At 47.8% G+C, this 21,003-nt stretch overlaps 1 protein-coding gene and 1 pseudogene across 1 annotated transcript; both read left to right on the forward strand.

The window, feature by feature from the left end:
- Window positions 1-4,664: 4,664 nt before the first annotated feature.
- On the forward strand, window positions 4,665-5,174 carry LOC116855953 (annotated as a pseudogene).
- A 3,849-nt stretch (window positions 5,175-9,023) lies between these two features.
- Window positions 9,024-18,510, forward strand: LOC116855919 (sialic acid-binding Ig-like lectin 13). The gene is made up of 7 exons (XM_032839005.1): window positions 9,024-9,468; window positions 9,673-9,951; window positions 10,179-10,226; window positions 11,061-11,318; window positions 11,954-12,050; window positions 12,376-12,472; window positions 18,225-18,510. The coding sequence occupies exons 1-7, from the start codon at window positions 9,024-9,026 to the stop codon at window positions 18,399-18,401; spliced, it is 1,401 nt and encodes a 466-aa protein (XP_032694896.1). The 3' UTR covers window positions 18,402-18,510.
- Window positions 18,511-21,003: the final 2,493 nt, after the last annotated feature.

Below are 21,003 nucleotides of genomic sequence, written 5' to 3' on the forward strand. Positions count from 1 at the left end.
CAGTGGCAGACCTGTCCCCTTTGGGGGCACTGAAGGCAGGGACTAGGTCTGCCTCATCCACCACCGTCTCCCCCGCCAACCCCCCGGCCTCACATTGGGCTTGGCACAGTGCCGCGCTCGGTAAATAACTGTAGAATGTGGGATTATAAATGCCCCCAGAGGAAGAGACACGGACCCCAGGGATGCCTCCGAACTGCAGCTTTGGCAGACGGATGATAGTGTGTGGCATCCTTCTACCAGAACAGAGGTTCGAGGACACACTAGGGGCCTCCTGGATGTACCCGATGCTGTGGGGGTGGGCAGGGAGATGGTGGAAACCCCACCTGCGGGAAGGAATGTGTGGACAAGAGACCGGACGGACCACCATGTCCAACGTGGGGATCCTGGCCAGAAGGCCTCTGGGACACAGGAGTTAGGGAATCACGGGGGCTACTGTCACCACTCCCCGAGCCTCTCAACTTCACATGCCATTGCAGTTTAGAGCAGGGGCCCATGGGCCCATCCGCTGCAGGAGGAACAACTCACCTGGACACAACGCGGTACTAGAACGTCCAAACGGCCCCACACGCGGAAGTCTCTCACGGAAGTGGCTCCGGAGACTACGACTCCCAGAAGGCTTTGGGGGCTGTCTTGCCTACTGCTCCCAGAACCCCATGCGGCAATTCCGAAGTACCTGAGGCTACTGGGCCTGCTGGGCCAACAACTCCCAGCAACTCTCGCGGCCCCTTCTACCGCTTGCTAGCGAGTACCGCCCGGTTTCCTTTATGCGCCTGCGCAGGGCTTGGGACTCCGCAACGCTGCGAAGGTTTTTGCTTTTTGGGGTTTTTTGGTTGTTGTTGGTTGTGGGGTTTTTGTTGTTGTTGTTGTTGTTTGTTTTTGTTTTTTTTTCCTGTAGCAGTGCGCTGTTGCTGTCACCGTGCAGGGCACTCGCAATGCGAAGCAGCTGTTTGCGGATTACCTGCTTTTGTGGGATTATTATAGGCTCTAATAAAATTTTTAAAAAGATGTATTTGTCAGGGAGAGAGAGCACAAGCAGGGGCAGTGGCAGGGAGAGGGAGGGGGAGAAATAGGCTCCCCGCTGAGCAAGGAGTCAGAGCTCGAGTGGATCACAGCTCCCCGGGATCATGACTTGAGCCAAAGGCAGATGTTTAACTGAATGAGCCACCCAGGCGCCCCTTATTATGGGGTTTATTTATTTAATCAATCATAGGCTTTAAAAGCTATTGTAGGGCATTGATTTCTACCCTCTGAGGTGGCATTGCAGGAGGGAATTGAAGGCGGGAGGGAATTGAAGGCGGGAGCTCAGTGGCTGCTCACCAGAGTGAAAGGAGGAGGTGGCGCATGCGCAGAGCAGAGTCCGAGGTTGGGGGCTCGAAGTGGGTCTGTGCTTGCACTGTGCGGGTGGTAATGGTGCGCGTGAGCATGTCGAATGGGGAGAGGGAGCAGTGTTTGTGAGCCGAGGTCTGTGTGCATGCTTCACGTGTTAGTGATTTGGTGGTGGTAGTGGTGCGTGTGTGTGTCGGGGGCGGGAGGTGAGGAGGGTTGTCTCTGGACGTGGCTCCTGGCTTCGGAAAGTGGGTGAGATTGAGATCCACAGAGCAGATTCCTCCCAGTGCATCGGGTGGTACACACTTCTTTTCACGAGGAGGTGGAGCTGAGGGTGGAGAACAGATAAGAAAGAACTTGGCCAGAACAGGAGACCCAAGAGACCCTGACTTCCGAGACTGAGGGATTCAAAGGCTCAGACCCCAGAAACCCAGTAGTACCTAGGGCCAGTCATGGAGACTCAGAGTTCTATTAACCCAGGGGCCTGGAGACCCAGACCCTCTAGACTGTGACTATTGAGAAATTCCACTAAAAATATATACCCAACAAAAGTGTATATTCATATCAAAGACATGTTTGTAGCAGCACTCTTTCTAATATTTCCAGACTGGAAATAACCCAAATACCGTCTAATGGAGGAGGTTCCTGTAGTGTATGGCATATGCACACAATGAAATTCTTTCACAAGTGAAAATAAATGAGCTGCTGTTGTGTGTGTGGGTGACTCTTACAATAAATGCTAAGCACAAGAAGCCAGACACTGGAAGATCCCAACTGCATAAAAATCAAAAACAGAGAAAACTAATCAATAATGATAGTCATTATAGTGGTTACTTTTCTAGGGTGGGGGCAGTGTCTAGGAATGGGTGCTGGTGGGGCTTCTTTATCTAGATGGTTGTTCCAGGAATGTCATCATCATATGAAAATTGATCAACCTTATCTGTATAATCTGAACCGTTTTCTCTATGTATGTTTCTCTTTGATGTGTTTTGCTTTAAGAACAACATAAGGGGAGGGGCGCCTGGGTGGCTCAGTGGGTTTAAAGCCTCTGCCTTCGGCTCAGGTCATGATCTCGGGGTCCTGGGATAGAGCCCTGAATCGGGCTCTCTGCTCAGCAGGGAGCCTGCTTCCCCCTCTCTTTCTGCCTGCCTCTCTGCCTACTTGTGATCTGTCTGTCAAATAAATAAATAAAACCTTTAGAAAAAAAAAAAGAACAACATAAGGGGAGGGGTGCTTGGATGGCTCAGTGGGTTAAGCATGGGACTCTTGGTTTCAGCTCAGGTCATGATCCCATGGGTCCGTGGGATGGAACCCCCCCCCACCATGTTGGACTCTGTGCTCAGCAGGGAGTCTTCTTGAAAGATTCTCACCCTCTCTCTAAAAATAAATCAATATTTTTTAAAAAGTAACAATGTAAGGGGATATTTCACTCAAATATATGCAAATTAATTTAACAATTCAGATGACATATAAAAATTACAAGAAAAATATAATTTACTGAAATGGTCTCAAGAAGAAATGAAAACCCAAATAGCCATGTATCCATAAAGGAATTGATTCAGTAGGAAACATCTTTTTCCAGGGGGGAGAAATTCACTGGCAGGTTCTGAATGTGCAAGGTAGAAACAATAGCAGTTTTTCATAAATCTTTCCAATAGGAAAGACACATCAGCCGGTATGGCTTTTGAAAGTCTTTTGCATTCTCCAGGCTTCATGGAGTCCTGCAGAGCAGGAAAGTAGGCTGGTCTCCAAGAAGCTCTCCATCTCTGGCAACTGTGGGTCTGAAGTTGCACTAACGCATACAATTACTATCCTTTTCATGTCCCAGTCTCAGTCCTCTGATGGAGGGGCTAGCCCTTGGGGCCTTGTCTTCCCACCATTCAAGAGTTCCCTATACACTATACAGTTTTAAACTCAAAATATGGTTCCTATATTATACCAGATTTGTCACCTTTCCCCCCCTAAATTTGTACTTTTAATGGTCTGCATTCCACAAGCATTTATTTATCACCCACTGTGGGCAAAGCCACCCACAGGCAAAGGCCCCTGTGATTGAGGGTCATGCTACATTTTGTGAAAGGAATTCATATCAACAGCAGGAGTAGATGATCAGTGGCCCCAAACTGTCAGCTCCACTCCAGCTGCCCCTCCAACCTACCCTCCCCAGGGCAGCCAGAGAGAACATCTGGGAACGCAAATCTCACTATTTCACTCCCTGACTCTAGCTTTATACCCTTAGTGGCTTCTATTTCTCATGAAAGTAATGAGAAAGTAGGAAATATGGCCAATTAGATCTGGCTTAATCTGTCTGTCCCCCTTTTGACTGTATTAGGTGAGTTCTCCAGAGAAACAGAACCAAACAGAGATTTACTATGAAGAACTAGCTCAATTATGAAGGCTGAGAGGTCTCACAATCTGCCACCTGAAAGCTGGGGACTCAGGAAAGCCAGGGGTGTGACTCCAATCTGAGTCCCAAGGCCTGAAAATCAGCGGAGCTGATGCTGTAAATCCCAGTCCAAGGGCAGGAGACCAATGTCGCAGCTCACAGGCAGGCAGGAAGGGAATGAGTTTGCTCTTCCTCTGCCTTTTGCTCTTTTCAGGCCTTCAGTGGATTGGATGATGCCCATTGACTTGGGGAGGGTTATCTATTTTACTGAGTCCACTGATTCAAATGCTAATCTCAAGTGGAAATACTCTCACAGACACACCCAGAGGTAATGTTTAATCTGGGCATCCCATGGCCCAGTAAATATGACACAAAATTAATCACCACACTGGCCTAGGAAACCAATGTTTAGAATATACATGCAGACAGACAGACAGACACACACACACAGCTGGGCATTGGTCATTCTGAGTACTGAGATGGTGGGCCACATCCTCTCCTTTGCTCAGGGAAGACAGAGTCCTGCAAACAGGCAAATGGCCCTAGTTGTCAGGTCAAAGAGATCCTGGCACAACATCTTAGTAGGCAAGAAATGCTAGGGACACTGTTTACCTGGATCCTTTGCATATCACTGTAAACTTCTCTCTGGACCACCTGTGTCCACCTGGGTCACTCATCCATGGACCAGGGCTCAATGGTCCTTGCCCCCAGAAATTCAGCCAGGTTTCCCCAACACCCTCTTTGCCTCCTAGCAATTGAGCACTGTTACGTCTTGCTGACAAGGTGAGCCATCAGAGCCTCCAGAGGGTGTGAGAGCTACAGCAAGACCTGCCTCTCCACCGACCTTTGGAGCCTGGTGCCTGCTGCTTCCAATTTTCCTTTCTCTTCTGGCCAGATTTCACCTGGAGGTAACTACCCTCACTCTCTTTTTCACTGCCTGACCACCACCATCATGGGTCACATGCAGGCTCCCAGGAAGGGTCTGTCCCAGTTGGCTCTGTCTTGCCACCCCCCGCAGCATCCCCGCCTGGCTGAAGTTGACATCTGACAACATGAAGGAGCAAGCCTACAAACTCACCGAGAAGGGCCTGACTCCCTTATGAATCAGTGTCATCCTGAGTGATGCCCATGGTTTTGCACAAGTACGCTTTGCCATGGGCAATAAAATCTTGAGAATTCTCAAGTCCATAGGACTTGCTCCTGATTTTCTCAAGGATCTCTACCATTTGATTAGGAAAGCTGTTACTGTTCAAAAGCATCTTGAGAGGAATAGAGAGGATGAGAATCATCCTTTCAGAATCAAAAATGATTCTGATTGAGAGCTGTATTTACTGGTTGGCTCGATATTATGATACCAAACAAGTCCTCCCCTCCCAGTTGGAAATCTGAGTCATCCACAGCCCCTGGCCTGGTTGCAGAAATTGGACTTTGTACTCAAGCAACAAAATCATTGTCTTACTAGAAAAAAAAAAAAAAGAAAAAAACCTGGAACTAAACAGGGAAGGGGATTTCTTGGAAATGTCTCCTCAGATCAAATGAAGGCCTCAGATAACCGTTTAAGAACCATCCTTGAAATGCCGTATGTAGAAAAACTCATAAGGCCCGTTACCTTTTCCTTATTAGCGATGAGTTGTGCAGGCTACTGTTTTGGTTATCTATTGCTGTGCGTCAAACCACTCTACAACCTGGTAGCCTGAACTTTCTGTTTCATGGTGCCGGTGCTATAAATCGGCCAGAGCCCACCTGGGCAGTTGCACTCCCAGCTTTCTTTTAGCTCTTTAGGCAGTCATATTGAGGTTGAGATGGTGGCTGTGATTTGGGGCTGGGTGTCTGACCCTCAAGGTTCCTCTATGTAGCCTCTCTCTCTATCAGCATTCCCAGATTGCTTACACAGATGCCCAGGAATCTGCAAGGGAGGAGTGGAAACTACCAGGCTTTCTTAATGCATGAATCTTGGAACACCTTATCCTCCACATTCTGTCGATCAAAGCGGTTGTGGGCCCAACCTTGATTCAAGAAGAGGAGATAATAACAAATTTTATCTCGTAATGAGAGGAGCTCCATGTTTGTATAAAGGAGGGGTGGGGTTGTTTGGGGTTGTTCTTGGATGCTAGTTCTACAACTACTCATCTGTCTTGAGTGTTGGCTGCCTGCTCTAGGGGGATTACCCCTGTCTGTCAGGGATGAAATGGAACCAGGTACGTAAAAGGACAACACAGAACCTTCATTTTCCTTGCACTTGGACCGGTGACAACAGCCTGGCATTGTCTGGAGGACAGATAGAAGAAGAGACTCAGGTCTTCCCTTCCCTTGACTTTCCCCTCCCAGGAGGACCTGAGCCCTCCCCAGCACATCGGACATGCTAACTGTCTTGACTCCAGACCTAGGATCCCTGTTCTGTGTGATCCGGCCCCTCCACAGAGCTGTGGATATGCCCGACGTCAGCACAGCCCTCTGAATCAGCACCACGGACAACACCACCCCCCAAATTCAGAGCGCCGCCCCTCCCTCCCCCGGGGAACCGGCTGAGTCCTGTGCTGAGAAAGCGCCCCCTATGGGTGGTGGCCCCACCTCTCTATTGGAGCAGAGGTGATGTTGGTCACAAACAGCACAAACTTGGTAGCTGGAGGATTTCCAGCACAGTGGAAGACTGGAGTGGATTGAGAACACAATACCTGGGAGTCCAGAAATTCTCGGGGTTCTAAGATTATCTGTGGAATTCAAATCCCTTGAGATTGCCTCAAACTTCCTACCATGTCTACTTGTCCCTGAGAACTCACCTTGCAGAATTCAGAAAAGCAGGAGTCCCATGCATCCCCAGTCTGTGCCTCTCTCCTCCCAGTCATCTACCCTATGGCACTGGAATTGTCAGATCAGGTCTCTCAGTGAGATGTTGCTCCTCTCAAAGACAAGGGCTAGATCTCTCATACTCACCCCCTTACTGGAAACCCGAAGACACAATGTAGATGGTTGTTGAACGAATGAATGAAATTTCCTCTCTCATCTCATGGGAAGAGTTGATCATTCTTCCCTATCAGATTAACATAAGCTACCCATCTCCCAGCTCAATGGGTCCTGGGCTGACAACGATTGATGAAGTCGGGGTGGGGGGGCGTCCCTGTGTAGACAGTGGTGCATAAGACAGGGCACTGGTATGATCTGGGCAATTCATCTGCCCACTCTGGACCTCAGTGTCTTCTTAAAGTCGGAGAAGTGGGGCTAGAAGGCCTCCCAGCTCTGATGGCCTGTGGCTTTTAAGTTTCTCTTTTGCATACAGCTAGATTCTCTGTGGTTTCCCTGAGTCTCTCCTCCTCAGTCTTCTGTTTTTCTTTGTGAACTGGGGACCATGGAAACAGACTGGGCATGGCCCAGCCCTTCTGACCCCAGAGATGCTCCAATTGGCCCTGCTGGGAGAGAATGGGTTGTCCAGGACAGGGGGCCAGGGTGGAGGGATGGGGCGACAGGGGGAGACACAGCTACAGATGCAGGAATTGTTGATGGTGTGGGAGTGTATATGCATGCTCAAATCCTGCCCCTTCCCTTCTCAGTGACCCCAGCACTGACTATACCCCTAGTTATGGGTAATGGTTCGGGGAAGGCGTAACATGGGATGGGCATATTCATAAGGTTAAATGGAAGAAAAGAGACTGTAATTTTTCTTTGCATACAAAGTCTTAAGAAAAACATGTGTAAGGCCATAGTATTAAAGGCAGCATGCTTGGGTGATAAAGCTACGAAGAAAAACCAGGGCACAATTAGCATTAAAGTGACTCTCAGCAGGGCGCCTGGGTGGCTCAGTGGCTTAAAGCCTCTGCCTTTGGCTCGGGTCATGGTCCCGGGGGTCCTGGGATCGAGCCCCACGTTGGGCTCTCCACTCAGCGGGGAGCCTGCTTCCTCCTCTCTCTCTGCCTGCCTCTCTGCCTACTTGCAATCTCTGTCAGTCAAATAAATAAATACATCTTAAAAAAAAAAGTGACTCTCAGAGCTCCTTTGGGGGGAGTGGGGTGTGCGATAGGGATGGGGACCCAAGGGGAAGGTCCAAGGTGCCTGCAATGCTCTATTTCTGTCTTGCGATGAATCACTGAGTTGTTTTTGTGGGCATCCTTCTTTGTGTGTATCTTATATTCCCCCCAAAAAAATGTATCAAGGAAACCAACATCAGTGGGAGGGAGTGCCACCTATCAGGGCTCCCAGCACCTTCTCCCAGTCCCCAGCTACACAGTTAAAACTAAACTTCTGTGAATTCAAGTGCGCATCTCTTCTCTCACACAGTCCTCACCATCTTGAGGGTGGATGGCACCTAGCTGGCATCCCCCCCGGCCCCCATGTCCCCTGCACTTCTGACTCCTGGGAGAAGAAACTGTAGGCTGTGGAGCAATGAACAGGAGCATGGCCCCGTGAAGTACTCGTGGTGAAGAAATTGTCCTGGCACCAGACAGCCATGAGGAAGGGGGAAAGGGGAACTTTCTATCCCTTTCAAAATCTGCCCCTTCTCTTCTGCACTTCCCCCCACACCAACCCCGCTTACAACCACAGCCTCAGGTTCCCTTTCCTCCTTGAGTCAGGCGCCCCTCAGCATCCTTGGAGTCTTTGCCTCCACTGCCCAAGTGACCCTTATGCCCAAGCTTCCTGTGACACAACCTCCCACATGGGGGGACAGTAGCCCCTCACTCTGCCTCTGGCCCCTGTCACAGGGGGCTCCAGGTGCCGGACACTTATCATCTCCCTATCGGATGGTGACTCTCAGGGCAGCAGCTGGGGCTAGTCTGTGACTTCATGAGCAGGGAGGGGATGCCCCCTGCGTGGATGCCCAGGGCGGGAGGACAGTTGGCCTCCTCTCGCCCCCAGCCCTGGCCTCCCCAACCTCTTGAGTTCCTGTGTCCTGCCCCCAGCAGGACTGACTTCCACAGACATGTACAGCCTGAGATTCAGGGGGTCTGGCCAGAAGGGACCCATTTTCACTTTGCAGAAAACAACCCCAGAGGGAGGCGTTATCAGCAGGGAGATGGGAGATGGGGTTTGAGCCCTACACAGAGGGTGAATTTGGCTCCCTGAGGGCTCTCACCCTCTCTGGCCTCCAGGCCCAGGGTCCCCAGGAGTGGACATGTGGTGGCGGATGGCTGATTCCCCATGGCTGTCCTGGCCCTGACAGTGTCTAGGTGTGAAGTTCCTCCTCTGAGGAGGGTCACTGTTCTGACATCACCTGCATCTTCCTCTTGGGGCTTCCTCTGATTCTTGCAACTTTTAGTTCCTGAGAGACCAACCCTGAGAAACAGACACTCTGGGGACCCCGGCTCTGCCAAGGCCGGACATGCTTCTGCTGCTGTTGGCCGTGCTCTGGAGGAGGGAAGGGGCTGACGGCCAGAGGTGGCCCGAGAAGGGGGTCCAGAAAGTTTGCAGTCTGCAAATGAATGGCTCGGTGGCTGTGCAGGAGGGCCTGTGTGTGTTTGTACCCTGCGACTTCTGGAACCCTGAGGACTGCAGGTCTGACTTAACCTCAGCTCTCGGCTACTGGTTCCGGAAAGGGGCTGTTGTACACCACGATGCTCCAGTGGCCACAAACAACCCAGCTTGTAAAGTGCAGGAGGACACCCAGGGCCGATTCCGCCTCCTTGGGGATCCCCAGGCCTATGACTGCTCCCTGGACATCAGAGATGCACAGAGAAGGGACTCGGGGACATACTTCTTCAGAGTGGAGAGACAGTCTTCTGGCAGCTACAGTTACACACAGAACCTGCTTTCCGTGCAAGTGACAGGTAAGAAGGAGACCCCAGGAGAGGCCACAGTGGAAGGACGGGGGTCCTGGGTCAGAGCTGGGATGGGACTCCCCCTCCTGGGAAGGGTTAGAGGTAACACATGTCAAGGTTCAGAAGCAGGAGTTGGACCAAAGCCCGAGGCTTCTCTCAGGGTCTCACCTCAGACCCTCCTCCTGATTCCCGTGTCTCCCCATCTCCTCACAGCTCTGAACCACACACCTGACATCCTCATCCCGGGGACCCTGGAGTCTGGACACCCCAGGAACCTGACCTGCTCTGTGCCCTGGGCCTGTGAGAGGAGCACACCGCCCATCTTCTCCTGGACGTCAGCTGCCCTCACCTCCCTGGGCCCCAGGACTCACCTCTCCTCGGTGCTCACCCTCACCCCACGGCCCCAGGACCATGGCACGCCCCTCACCTGTCAGGTGACCTTGCCTGGGGCCAGAGTGACCACAGTGAAGACCATCCACCTCAATGTGTCCTGTGAGAGCCAGGCCAGGAATCCCTGGGTCCCTGATGGGGTCATGAGGGCAGCGGGTGGGGGGTCAGGGCCTGGGACATTGGGTGCTGGTCCCAAAATCTGGACTGGGAGAGGGTCAGGAGGACACCTGTCTCCATCCTTTCTCCACTTTTGCAGCTGCTGGGGACAGAGGGCCAATGTCCACCAGCCCTCCCTATTGACATGAATTCCCCATGTCTTTCTGTCCCAGACTCTCCGCAGAACTTGACAGTAACTGTCTCCCAAGGAAATGGCACAGGTAGGGTAGAGCTTCCTCCCGGGGTGTGGGGAGCAAGGGCAGGGCCAGGGTCATCCCCTTTCCTGGCCTCCGTGTCGCTGTGAGCAACTGTCCCCTTCAGCCGCCTCCTCCCCCACTTCTGCACCGCCCCCCACCCCAGCTCTGTTAATCCGAAGAGGAGAACAGGGCAACGTGCACCCAGCAGATCTGCCCTTTATCATGCATCTCCTGACTCCTGCTCCATCTTTTATCCTCCCTAGCAACTGTTTATTTAAGTACTTCTGAACAGGTAAAGCAGTCACACAGACAAACATTCAAAATGCACAGCAGAGTCTGTCCTCAGATGCCCAGTCTCCTCCTGGGAAGTGACCAGTGTCCATAGCTGCTCTGAGCCTTGCTGTGTTTGCCTGGACGATCTGAGGGGTCCTCCGATATCAGTCGTACAGACTGTCCTCGATCTCCTCCGAGACTGTGCAGTATTCCTTCCCGTGGATGGATTCTGATTCTGTCTGAGTCTTCTGATGGGAAATCATGACATCCATTTTATTCTCTTCGCTGAAAGGCTGCAATGAGTAATCTTTTGCCTCCTTCCACAACTCTGTATACGTCTGTCTGGGGGATAAGTCCCTAAAAGCAAAATGTAGCTTTTATGTTCTTTCCACGTTGAGGTATGTGGCCAGTTGTCCTGAATGGAGGATTGACAAGCATGCATTCCCACCAACAAGGGGAAAAAAGCATGCCTTTTCCTGCACCTCAACCTACTTCTGTTTCTCTGTCCCCTCATCCAGTCTGTTTTCAAATCCTGCTTTCTCTCTATCTTTTTGTCTCTCTGACCCTCTGTCTCTTTTTCTCCAGCACCCACAGCCCTGGAAAATGGCTCGTCTTTTTCAGTCTTGGAGGACCAGTCCCTGCACCTGGTCTGTGTTGTCAATAGCAACCCCCCTGCCAGGCTGTGCTGGGCCCGGGGGAGCCTGACCCTGTGTTCCTCAAATCCTTTGAACTCTGGGGTGCTGGAGCTGCCTCGAGTGCAGGAGAAAGATGAAGGGGAATTCACCTGCCGAGCTCAGAACCCGCTGGGCTCTCAGCACGTCTCCCTGAGGCTCTCCCTGCAGAGTGAGTGCACCTGTGTGTGTGTAGGGGGGTGCTGGGGGAGAACAATCGTACTGCCCCCAGGATCCCCAGCAGCCTCTGAGCCTTACAGGGAAGCTCAACTCTGGTCTGTGCTCCCCTGTGAGGCCAAGATTTTCCCTGCCCCCTATAGTATCTCTGTCCTCTTCCTGCCAGACCAGGGCTGTAGGGTGGGTGAAGCCTGAGAGGGGAAGGACCTGGGTCTTGAAGGAGAGGGGCTGGGGCCTGCACAGGTGTGTCCAGGGACACAGATCCTTGATTTGTGGGGCAGGGAGGAAGGTGAGGCAAGTGAAGCACTCACCAGAGCACAAAATTCAAAGAGAAGTCCCCAAAGCCTCAGTAATGAGAAGTAATATTGCATTGCAGTGTTTTTAAAAATACAAATGAATGCAAAATAAATATTACCATGAATCCAATATCCACATTTTAAATACAGACAGGCTGCACTCCAGCCTCCGTTTGCCTCCCTCACCTGGCCCTAATTCCCTCCCCAAGACCCGGGTGCCCCTGTTTGGAATCTGGCAGAGGAGCTAGAAAATGGGAATCTGGGGTCCTACAGGGAGTGGGAGAATGTGCCAAGTTCTTGGAGAGGAATCACCAATAACCCAATCTGTCTGCAGGAAAAGCATGGCCTTTTTCTGAGAGGCTGCTGGGGGCTGCTGGGGGAGCAGGTGTTATGGCTCTATTCTTCCTGTTTCTCTGTGTCATCGTCATCACGTGAGCACTGGCCCTGGGGATGGAGGGATAGCCTGGGGGGGAAAGGGCAGGCGGGCTCAGAATGGAGGGACTTGGATGGCTCACGACCCTGAAGCAAGGGCAGGAAGGAGGTCGATGGCACCTGGGTGAGTCTGTCACAGAACTCTGGCCCCACTGTCGAGGATGGGGAAGCCTGCGTTCTCAACACTGGGGTCTCCAGAAAGGGACCACCACTCTCCTACCTCCATTACCCTCCAGCCCTTGAGAGAGAACAGAGGAGGGAGTCAGTCTGCCTACAGCATGCTGGACTGACCAGACTGAAAGGCTCTCTGGTCTCTTCTCTCAGAGTGAAGTCCTGCAGGAAGAAAGCTACAAGGTCAGCAATGAGCATCAGGAACATGGGCATGGAAGGTGCAAACACTGTCACAAGGTCAGTCTCTCAGGTGAGTGACCCGGGCAACTTGCCATTGAGCATCCATCCTGGACACCTCCCTTTAGGATGGCCCCCAGGATTGCTGCTCAGCATGGTCCGAAGTTGCTCTTCTTATCTCCTCCTCTTCCTCCTTAAGGATTCCCCATCTTTGTGACAGCACAACCACCCCCTCCTCTTTCTTTCAGGCCAGGCATGGAGGAGTCACCTTCTCTCTCTTTCTTTCTTTCTCCCTTTCTTCTCCTAAAACCCCAAATTCACCATGTCTTGTCTATTTTTCCTCTTAAGAACAGCTAGCATCAGCATCCCCCTCCCATCTTGACTCCTGTCATTGCCAAGGCTTCAGATCTTTTCCCTGGACCCCCTCACCTCCTTGCCTCTCACCTCCCTTGTTCTACACCAAGCAGTCATCTAAAAATCATCACTATTCAGTTCCTCTGCGTTTGAACTGCTTGTCTCCACTGTCTAGACCAGAGGCTGGCAACTTTTTCTAATCTAGGGCCATATAGGTATTTTTGGGTTTGTAGACATTACCTTCAATTGGAAGCATTCAACTCTGCTGTTGTCAAGTAAAAGCAGCCATAGACCATATGTAAATGAATGAGCACAGATGTGTTCCAATAAAACTTTATTTACAGACACAGGCAGTGGGCTGTATTTGATCTATGGGCTATAGTTTGTGGACCCCTCACCCAGAGAATAGAGTCCAAACTCCTCACCCTGCAGCCTGGCATATTCTGACCTCTCAAACACGTCTCCAGAAGGACTAGGATTAGGGTGAAGTGAGGGAGGAACGTGCCCCAGATGCAAAACTTAAGGTAGTGCTCAAAAATATCAGTAATCCAGATAAATAATGTCTGAATATACTATTTTTTAAAAAAGCAAAATTAAGGCAAAAAAGCCATGATAAGGAAAATACCAAAAAACTCTTAAGAATGACAGGATCTGTAGACTAAAGTTAGTTAAAAATTACGTAAGATCATAATTGAGTTTAGAGAAATTGTCAAACATGGCAGCATTCTCAAATGAAAACTAGAGAAGCGAGAAGCTGATTTTTAAAATGTCCTCTCTACATTTGCTTTCAGCAAAGCCAGAAAAGCAAAATTATCAAAAATGCAGATTTGGGTATAAATAAAATCCTTAAACTGAAAGTAATGTTTTATTACACACACTCTTTAAGTTTGCAATAATATTTCAATTATTTTAATGTGAAAAAATAAACATTAAAAATACACAAAAACATTTTTCAGGGGCACACATGTCTTTGGTCTCAAGCTCCACATGGTTCAGAAAGTCACTCTTACTTTCTATTCCATCGACTTCTCTGAACAAGGTTATTTGTGTCCCTGCGTCTTTGCATGGGCTGTTCCTTTCTCCTCAGATGCTTTACCCTCTCATTTCCACTTCTTCATTCCTGTTCAGCCTTCATGCTCCAATGTAAATATCACACTTTTCATCCATTTATATTCAGAGTCTGACTGCAAGCCTTTGCAGCATTTTGAGCAAAGTACCATGTAGGCTTTCGTTCATTAATTCATTCAGGAAATGTTACTGAGCACGTGACAAGTGACAGGCATTTCAGCTGCCAAAGATTCATCTATGAAAAAAATCTGGGGTGGGGGGCACCGGGTGACTCAGACAGTTAAGCATTGGCTCAGGTCATGATTTCAGAGTCCTGGGATCGAGTCCCACATCGGGCTCCCTGCTTCTCCCTCTCCCTTTGCCATTCCCCCCACTTGTGCTCTGGCTCTATCTCTCTGTCAAATAAGTAAAATATTTTTTAAAAAGAAAATAAAAAAATTCCATCTCAGGCTCAGTAAGTTTTAGTCTAGACATAAGGATACAACCAATTAATCAAACAACCAAACCACAAATAAGTGACTACAATGGAAAGGACAGACTCGTACTTTGGGGACGATGCAAGGCACAGAAACTGGGAATGATGGGGAGATGGTTTATGTTTTAGTGTTGTTGTTGTTGTTCTTTATTTTATTGTGATAAACTTACCACCTAGCCATCTTTAAATGTGCAGTTGTGCAACCGATTTCCAGAACATTTTCATCTTGCAAAACAAACTCTGTATGTACCCATTGAACAACAACTACCCACTTCCCCTGCCGCTCCAGCCCTGAAACCACCATTCTATTTTCTGTTTCTGTAAGTTTGATGACTTTACATACCTCACGTAAGTGGAACCATGCAGCTTTTGTCTTTTTGCGACTGGCTTATTTCACTTAGCATAATGTCCTCTAAGTTTATCCATGCTGTAGCCTGTGACAAGATGTTCTTCTTTCTAAAGGTTTATTTATTTTTTATTTGAGAGAGAGAGAATGAGAGAAGTGTGAGGTGAGGGGGAGGGACAGAGAGGGAGAGAAAGAGAATCTTAAGCAGACTCCCCACTGAGCAAGGAGCCCAATGTGGAGTTCAGCCCCACAACCCTGAAATCATGACCTGAGCTGAAATCAAGAGTCAGACACTCAACCGACTGAGCCACCCAAGTGCCGCAGGGTGTCCTTCTTTCTAAAGACTGAATAATGTCCTCTTGTATGTATACAGCACATTTTCTTTATCCATTCATCTGCTGATGGATACTAGGATCATTCCACCTCTAGCTACTGTAAATAACGTGCAATGAACAAGGCAATGTAAATATCTTTTTGAGATTCTGCTTTCCATTTTTTTTTTGATAAATACTCATAAGTGGAATTGCTAGATCATGGGAGTTTTCATTTTAACTTTTTTGAGAAACCACCATGCTCCCTTCCCTCTTGGCTGCACCATTTTCCTTTCCCACCAACAGTACACAGGGTTCATTTTTTCCACATCCTTACCAACACTTATTACTTTTTATTTTTTTGCCTCTTAAAAAAAGATTTTATTTATTTCTTTGAGAGAGAGAGACAGAGAGTAAGAGAAAGCACAAGTGGAAGGGGAGGGGCAGAGGGAAAGAGAGAGAGAAGGAGACTCCTTGCTGAGAGCTGAGCCTGACTTGGGGCTTGATCCCAAGACCCTGAGATCATGACCTGAGCCAAAGACAGATGCTTAACTGACTGAGCCACCCAGGTGCCCCTATTTTTGGCTTTTTATAGTGGGCATCCTCATGGGTGTGAGAGGATATCTCATTGTGGTTTTGATTTGCACTTTTCTAATGATTACTCGTGAGTGTCTTGCATAGCTTATTAGCCATTTGTATGTCTACTTTGGTGAAATGTCTAATTCAAGGTTGGTTTTTTTTTACCCATTTAAAAAACTGGGTTGTTTTTTGTTGTTCTGGATATTAACATCTTTTCAGATACATGATTTGCAAACATTCTCTGCCATTACATAGGTTGTTTTGTGGTTTTCATTAGTGATGATTAAGCAAAGACATGAAGGACCCTTAAGACTTTGCAATCTATTGTGCCCAGAGAGCACTCTGGGCAGAAGAAATAGCAGGTGCAAATGCTCAGAAACAAGATGCAGACCAGTGAGTGGAGGACCAGCAGGAAGTCTGTGCAATTAGAAAGAGGGAGGCAAGTACCAACAGGCAGGAAATGAATTTGCAGAAGTCAGGGTATGTGTAAATCACGTCTGCACACCTAGTGTGCTATGAGCATCTGGAGATGTTTGAAAAAAAAAGAAGGACATGACTTTCATTTTCACAGATCCCCCTGCTTACCATGTGTAAGAGACTGTACGTAGCAGGGGAGTTAGAAAGGAGGCTGGAGAAGCATTCAGGTATGAGATGATGATGATGACCAGAACCAGGATGGCATGAGAGATGGGCATGATTGCATCCTGATGAAGTCTGAAATTAAAACCAACGGGAATTGCTAATGGATTGAGGGTGGGATATGACTGACAGAGAGGGGTCCAGGATGACTCCTAGATTTTTTCACTGAGCAGCTAGAAGAGTGGAGGCATCAATCGTTGTGCTTGAGAAGATTGTAGGAGGAAGAGATTTGGGGGAGAAAGAGTTCAGTTGGAATATGTGTGTTTTGGACAAGGGAACCAGGATTTTAACTACACCATCAGATCAAAGTCTACAGTTCAAGAGAGGGAATGGACTGGTGGTAAGGCTTTGGGAGCCTATAGATGACATGAAGCCAATTGAGTAGATGAGGTCACAAGGTGAAGCTAAAGAAGGAAAGAGTCTGGGGCCCCTCTTCACTTAGGGTTCAGGGAAATGGAGGGCAACCAGCAAAGTGTCTGCCAGGTCAGTTGATGAATACCTTGTGATTAAGAAAAGAGAGGCTTTTATTTAGGGAAGACATGCAATGGGGTCACCCGCTGTTGCAAAGTCCAGAGAGGCGGGAACTGAAAAGGGAACATTTAGATTTCACTAAGCAGAGGTCTTGATAACAGGAGTGTCAGGAAGTGTGTGTGTGTGTGTGTGTGTGTGTGTGTTAATTTGAATATCAAGATTTTTTAAAAAAGATTTTATTTATTTACTTGACAGACAGAGAGCACAAGTAGGCAGAGAGAGAGGGGAAGCTGACTCCTTGCTGAGCAGAGAGCCCATTGCAGAGCTTGATCCCAGGACCCCGGGATCACAGGGCTCCATCCCAGGACCCCAGGACCATGACCTGAGCTGAAGGCAGGGCTTTAACCCACTGAGCCACCCAGGTGCCCCTAAAGTGTTCTCATCTAGAGGGGGCAGCAGAGATGGGTGCCTCCCAAGCCCGGTCAGCACCTGTCGCTCTGCAGTAATGAACGGCTATACATTTAGTGGCCTCCAACAGCATAATTTTATCATCTTACCATTCCAGAGGTCCCAAGTCCAAAATGGGTTTCACTGGGTTAAAGTCAAGGTGTTGGCAAGCAGGCCTGAGTTCCTTCTGGAAGCTCCAGGGGAGAATGCATTTTCTTGCCTTTTCCAGCTTCTGGAGGCGACTGGATGGCCCTGGTCTCGTCTTCAAGGCCAGAAGCATCTTCAAATCTGCCTCTGCCTTCTTTTACTTGTAAAGAGAAAGACCCTTGTGATTACACTGACCACACCCAGATAATCCAGGGCAATCTCCCCATCTCAATATGCTTAATTTAATTCCATCCCCAAAGTCCCTTTTGCCATATAAGGTAACATATTCATAGATTCCTGGGGATTAGGATGTGGGCATTTTGGAGGGGCTGTTTTTCTGCCTATTTCACAGGGACATGATTTCTTTCACTGACTGACCTTCTGCCAAACTGTGAGCTTCCTAAGGACAGGTGCTATACCCAAATCAAGGCTTTGTAACTCTCTCTCCCTTACCCAGTTCCTGTCCATTATATAATAATTCACAATTAGATATTTATTTATTTAACTCACTTCTTGCCTCCTCCCTAGGTTAAAAAGTAAGCTGCAAGGGGAAAAAAAGAGTAAGTTGCAAGAGGTCAGGGCCTATGTCTGGTGTGTCCGTTACAGTGTCCAGCTCAGGGCCGCATGCACAGGGGGGCCTCAGTAGGACACCAGGCTTTGGGGTCAGGAAGAACTTGGACAGAATCCTAGCTTCACCAGGGATTTTGAACAAGCTACTTCCTTGGTTTACCCTCTATTTTCATAGTGATAAAATAAGGACAATAATACCTTCTTTATGGGGTTGTTATGGGAAGTTAATGAAATTCACAAGCATCAAATAAAGTGCCAAGTATTAAATATTTGAGGAAAGGATGCCTTTAGGAGATTCCATGAGAATGTACATGGGATGAATGAATGAAGGGATTCATGGGCCTCCCTCCTGGGTCCTCCCTGTCTTATCCTGTCCCCACCGTTCTGCTCTGACTCCTTTTTCTCTCCCTCCACTCAGGGTCCCCTGATTGAGTCCTGGGTAGGCAGCCTTCCCCCAGATGCAGCTACTCTCTCCTTGGGGGAGGAAGAAGAGCTCCATTATGCATCCCTCAGCTTTCATGGGACAGACACTCGGGGCCGGCAGGAACAGGTGCCAACTGGTATTGAATACTCCGAGATCAAGATTCACAAATGAGAGCCTGCTGAGACCCAGCCCTGGCTTGGGGGATCTTGGCCCCTGAGGGGCAAAGAAAAAGTCAGTCTGATTCCTGTAGAATTAAAAGGACTGCAGGTGATGAGCTGTAAGTACAGTGGAAAGAATACAGGCTTTAGAAACAGTTTCAAGTTCAAAACCACACGTCACCCCTTTACTAAGCAAGTGACAGACCAATCCCTACTTTTCAGTGTCTCAGTTTCCCGCTCTGTGAAACAAGGATGAGAACCCCTAGCTGCAAGTTCTTGGTGGGAATTACAGTAGGAAAATCCAGTCAAAGCTCCTGGCACAAAGTGTATGCTGACCACATGCCGGATCCCTGCGCTCTGAGCAGAAAAGTCTTCCTGAGAATTTTCCTGACTCTGGAGGGTTCCTGACTCACTCTCTCCTGCTGACATGCCTCCTCCTGGAATGTCCTCCCCACTAGGTCTTCCTCTGCCTCTGTTCTTGAAAGCCAAGCTCAAGAGGTAGACTTCTGGGTTCAGAAGGGAGTCATGCAGTGGGACATGATCTCTCCCTGTGGAGACAAACCAAACCTATGAGGAAGGTTCCCAAACGAGTCAGTACATACCTATGTATACACGCATAAATTGGCAAATTGGTTCCAAAATTTACATAGAAATGTGAAGGACCTAGAATAGCAAAAACAGTCTGCTAAAAGAAGAACACAGTTGGAGGAATAAGACTACTACAGAGCTAGAGAAACCAAGACACTGTGGTGTGGAAGAGAACACAGTCCATAATTAGAGTGTGTATATATAGCTAATCGAACAGGTCCAAGTCTATTCAGTTGGGGAAAGAGGGACTTTTTAACAAAAGGCCATAGAACAAGTGGATCAAGGTTTGGAAACAATGAACCTTGACCCCTTTCTCATGTCACATGCAAAACATTAGTCTGAGGTGAATCATAAACCTAGAAGTGAAAAACTATAGAGGTTGTATAATTGTGCTGCCCAGTGGTGGCCACTGGCCACCCATGGCATTTAAGACATGCTATCCTAGGGGCGCCTGGGTGGCTCAGTCATTTAGAGCATCTGACTCTTGATTTCGGCTAGGGCTGTGATCTCAGGGTCCAGGATAGAGCCCTGCATCTGGCTTGCTCTGTGGGGAGTCTGCTTGTTCCTTTCCCTCGCTCCTTCCCAACCTCCTGCTTGCACTCTCTCTCTCAAATAGATAAGTAATTCTTTTTAAAAAAAAATATGTGCTACATTTACAGTACAAAAAAAGGGATAAAAGATGTCGTTAATAATTTTTAATATGGATTACCTGCTGGAATGATAATATTTTAGATATACTAGTTTAACTACACTATAATTAAAGGTAATTTCACCAGTTTCTTTTTACTTTTTTTATTATAGCTACTAGATTTTGGAAATTATATATTTGGCTTGCATTATTTTTCTATCAGACAGAATTGCTCTAGGAGAAAATTTAGGAGACTATCTGTGGGTATGCAAAGATTTCTCATAGGACATCCACAACAGTAAGCATTATATGTTTTTTTTTTCATTAAAAACTCCTGTTCATCAAAAGACATGATTAAGAAAATGAACAGGCAAGCCATAAACTGGAAGAAATATATACAAATATATATATCCCTGAAACTGGGCTTGAAATTAGACTATAAAAAGAATTATTACCAGTTAATAACACAATAACCTAACTTCTTAAATGAGGAAAATGACTTAATCATATATTTCACAAAAGAAGAGATTCAAATGGCCAGTAGGTAAATGAAAGGTGGTCAACACTGCTGGACATCAAGGAAATGAAATTCACCACAATGAGATGCCCTATCCCATCTGTCAGAATGGCTAAAATAAAAAAGCCCGAGCACACCAAATGTTGGAGAGGGTGTGGAGGAATTGGAACTCTTGTATATTTCTGGTAGGATATAAATTGTACAACTGTGGGTTCTGTACAACGGTGTGGCGGTTTTGTATAGTTAAACAAAATACCCACTCTGTGACCCAGAAATTCCATCTGTAATTTTTACTCAAGAAGAATGAAAACAAAGGTCCACACAAACATTTGTACATAAACATTTATAGCAGCATTACTCATAATAACCAAAGGTAGAAACAACTCAAATGCCCATCATCATCAACAACTACAATAACAACAACAACCCAGATGCCCATCAACAAGTAAATGGATAACCAAAGTGTTACAGCATACAAACAACAGAATACTATTAAAATGTCTATACTGCCTAGAGCAATCTATACTTTTAATGCCATTCCGATCAAAATTCCACCGGTATTTTTCAAAGAGCTGGAGCAAAGAATCCAAAAATTTGTATGGAATCAGAAGAGACCCCGAATCGCTAAGGAAATGTTGAAAAACAAAAATAAAACTGGGGGCATCACGTTACCTGATTTCAAGCTTTACTACAAAGCTGTGATCCCCAAGACAGCATGGTACTGGCATAAAAACAGACACATAGACCAGTGGAACAGAGTAGAGAGCCCAGATATTCCTCAAAATAAAAGAATGAACAGTTGGCCCATGTAAAAACATGAATGAATTTCCCCAAAAACATGTTGAGTGAAAGAAGCCAGAAACAAAAGAATATACTCTATAA

The sequence above is a fragment of the Lontra canadensis genome, unplaced genomic scaffold (genome assembly GCF_010015895.1).
Source record: "Lontra canadensis isolate GAN:19392208 unplaced genomic scaffold, GSC_riverotter_1.0 scaffold107, whole genome shotgun sequence".
Taxonomy (NCBI): Eukaryota; Metazoa; Chordata; class Mammalia; order Carnivora; family Mustelidae; genus Lontra; species Lontra canadensis.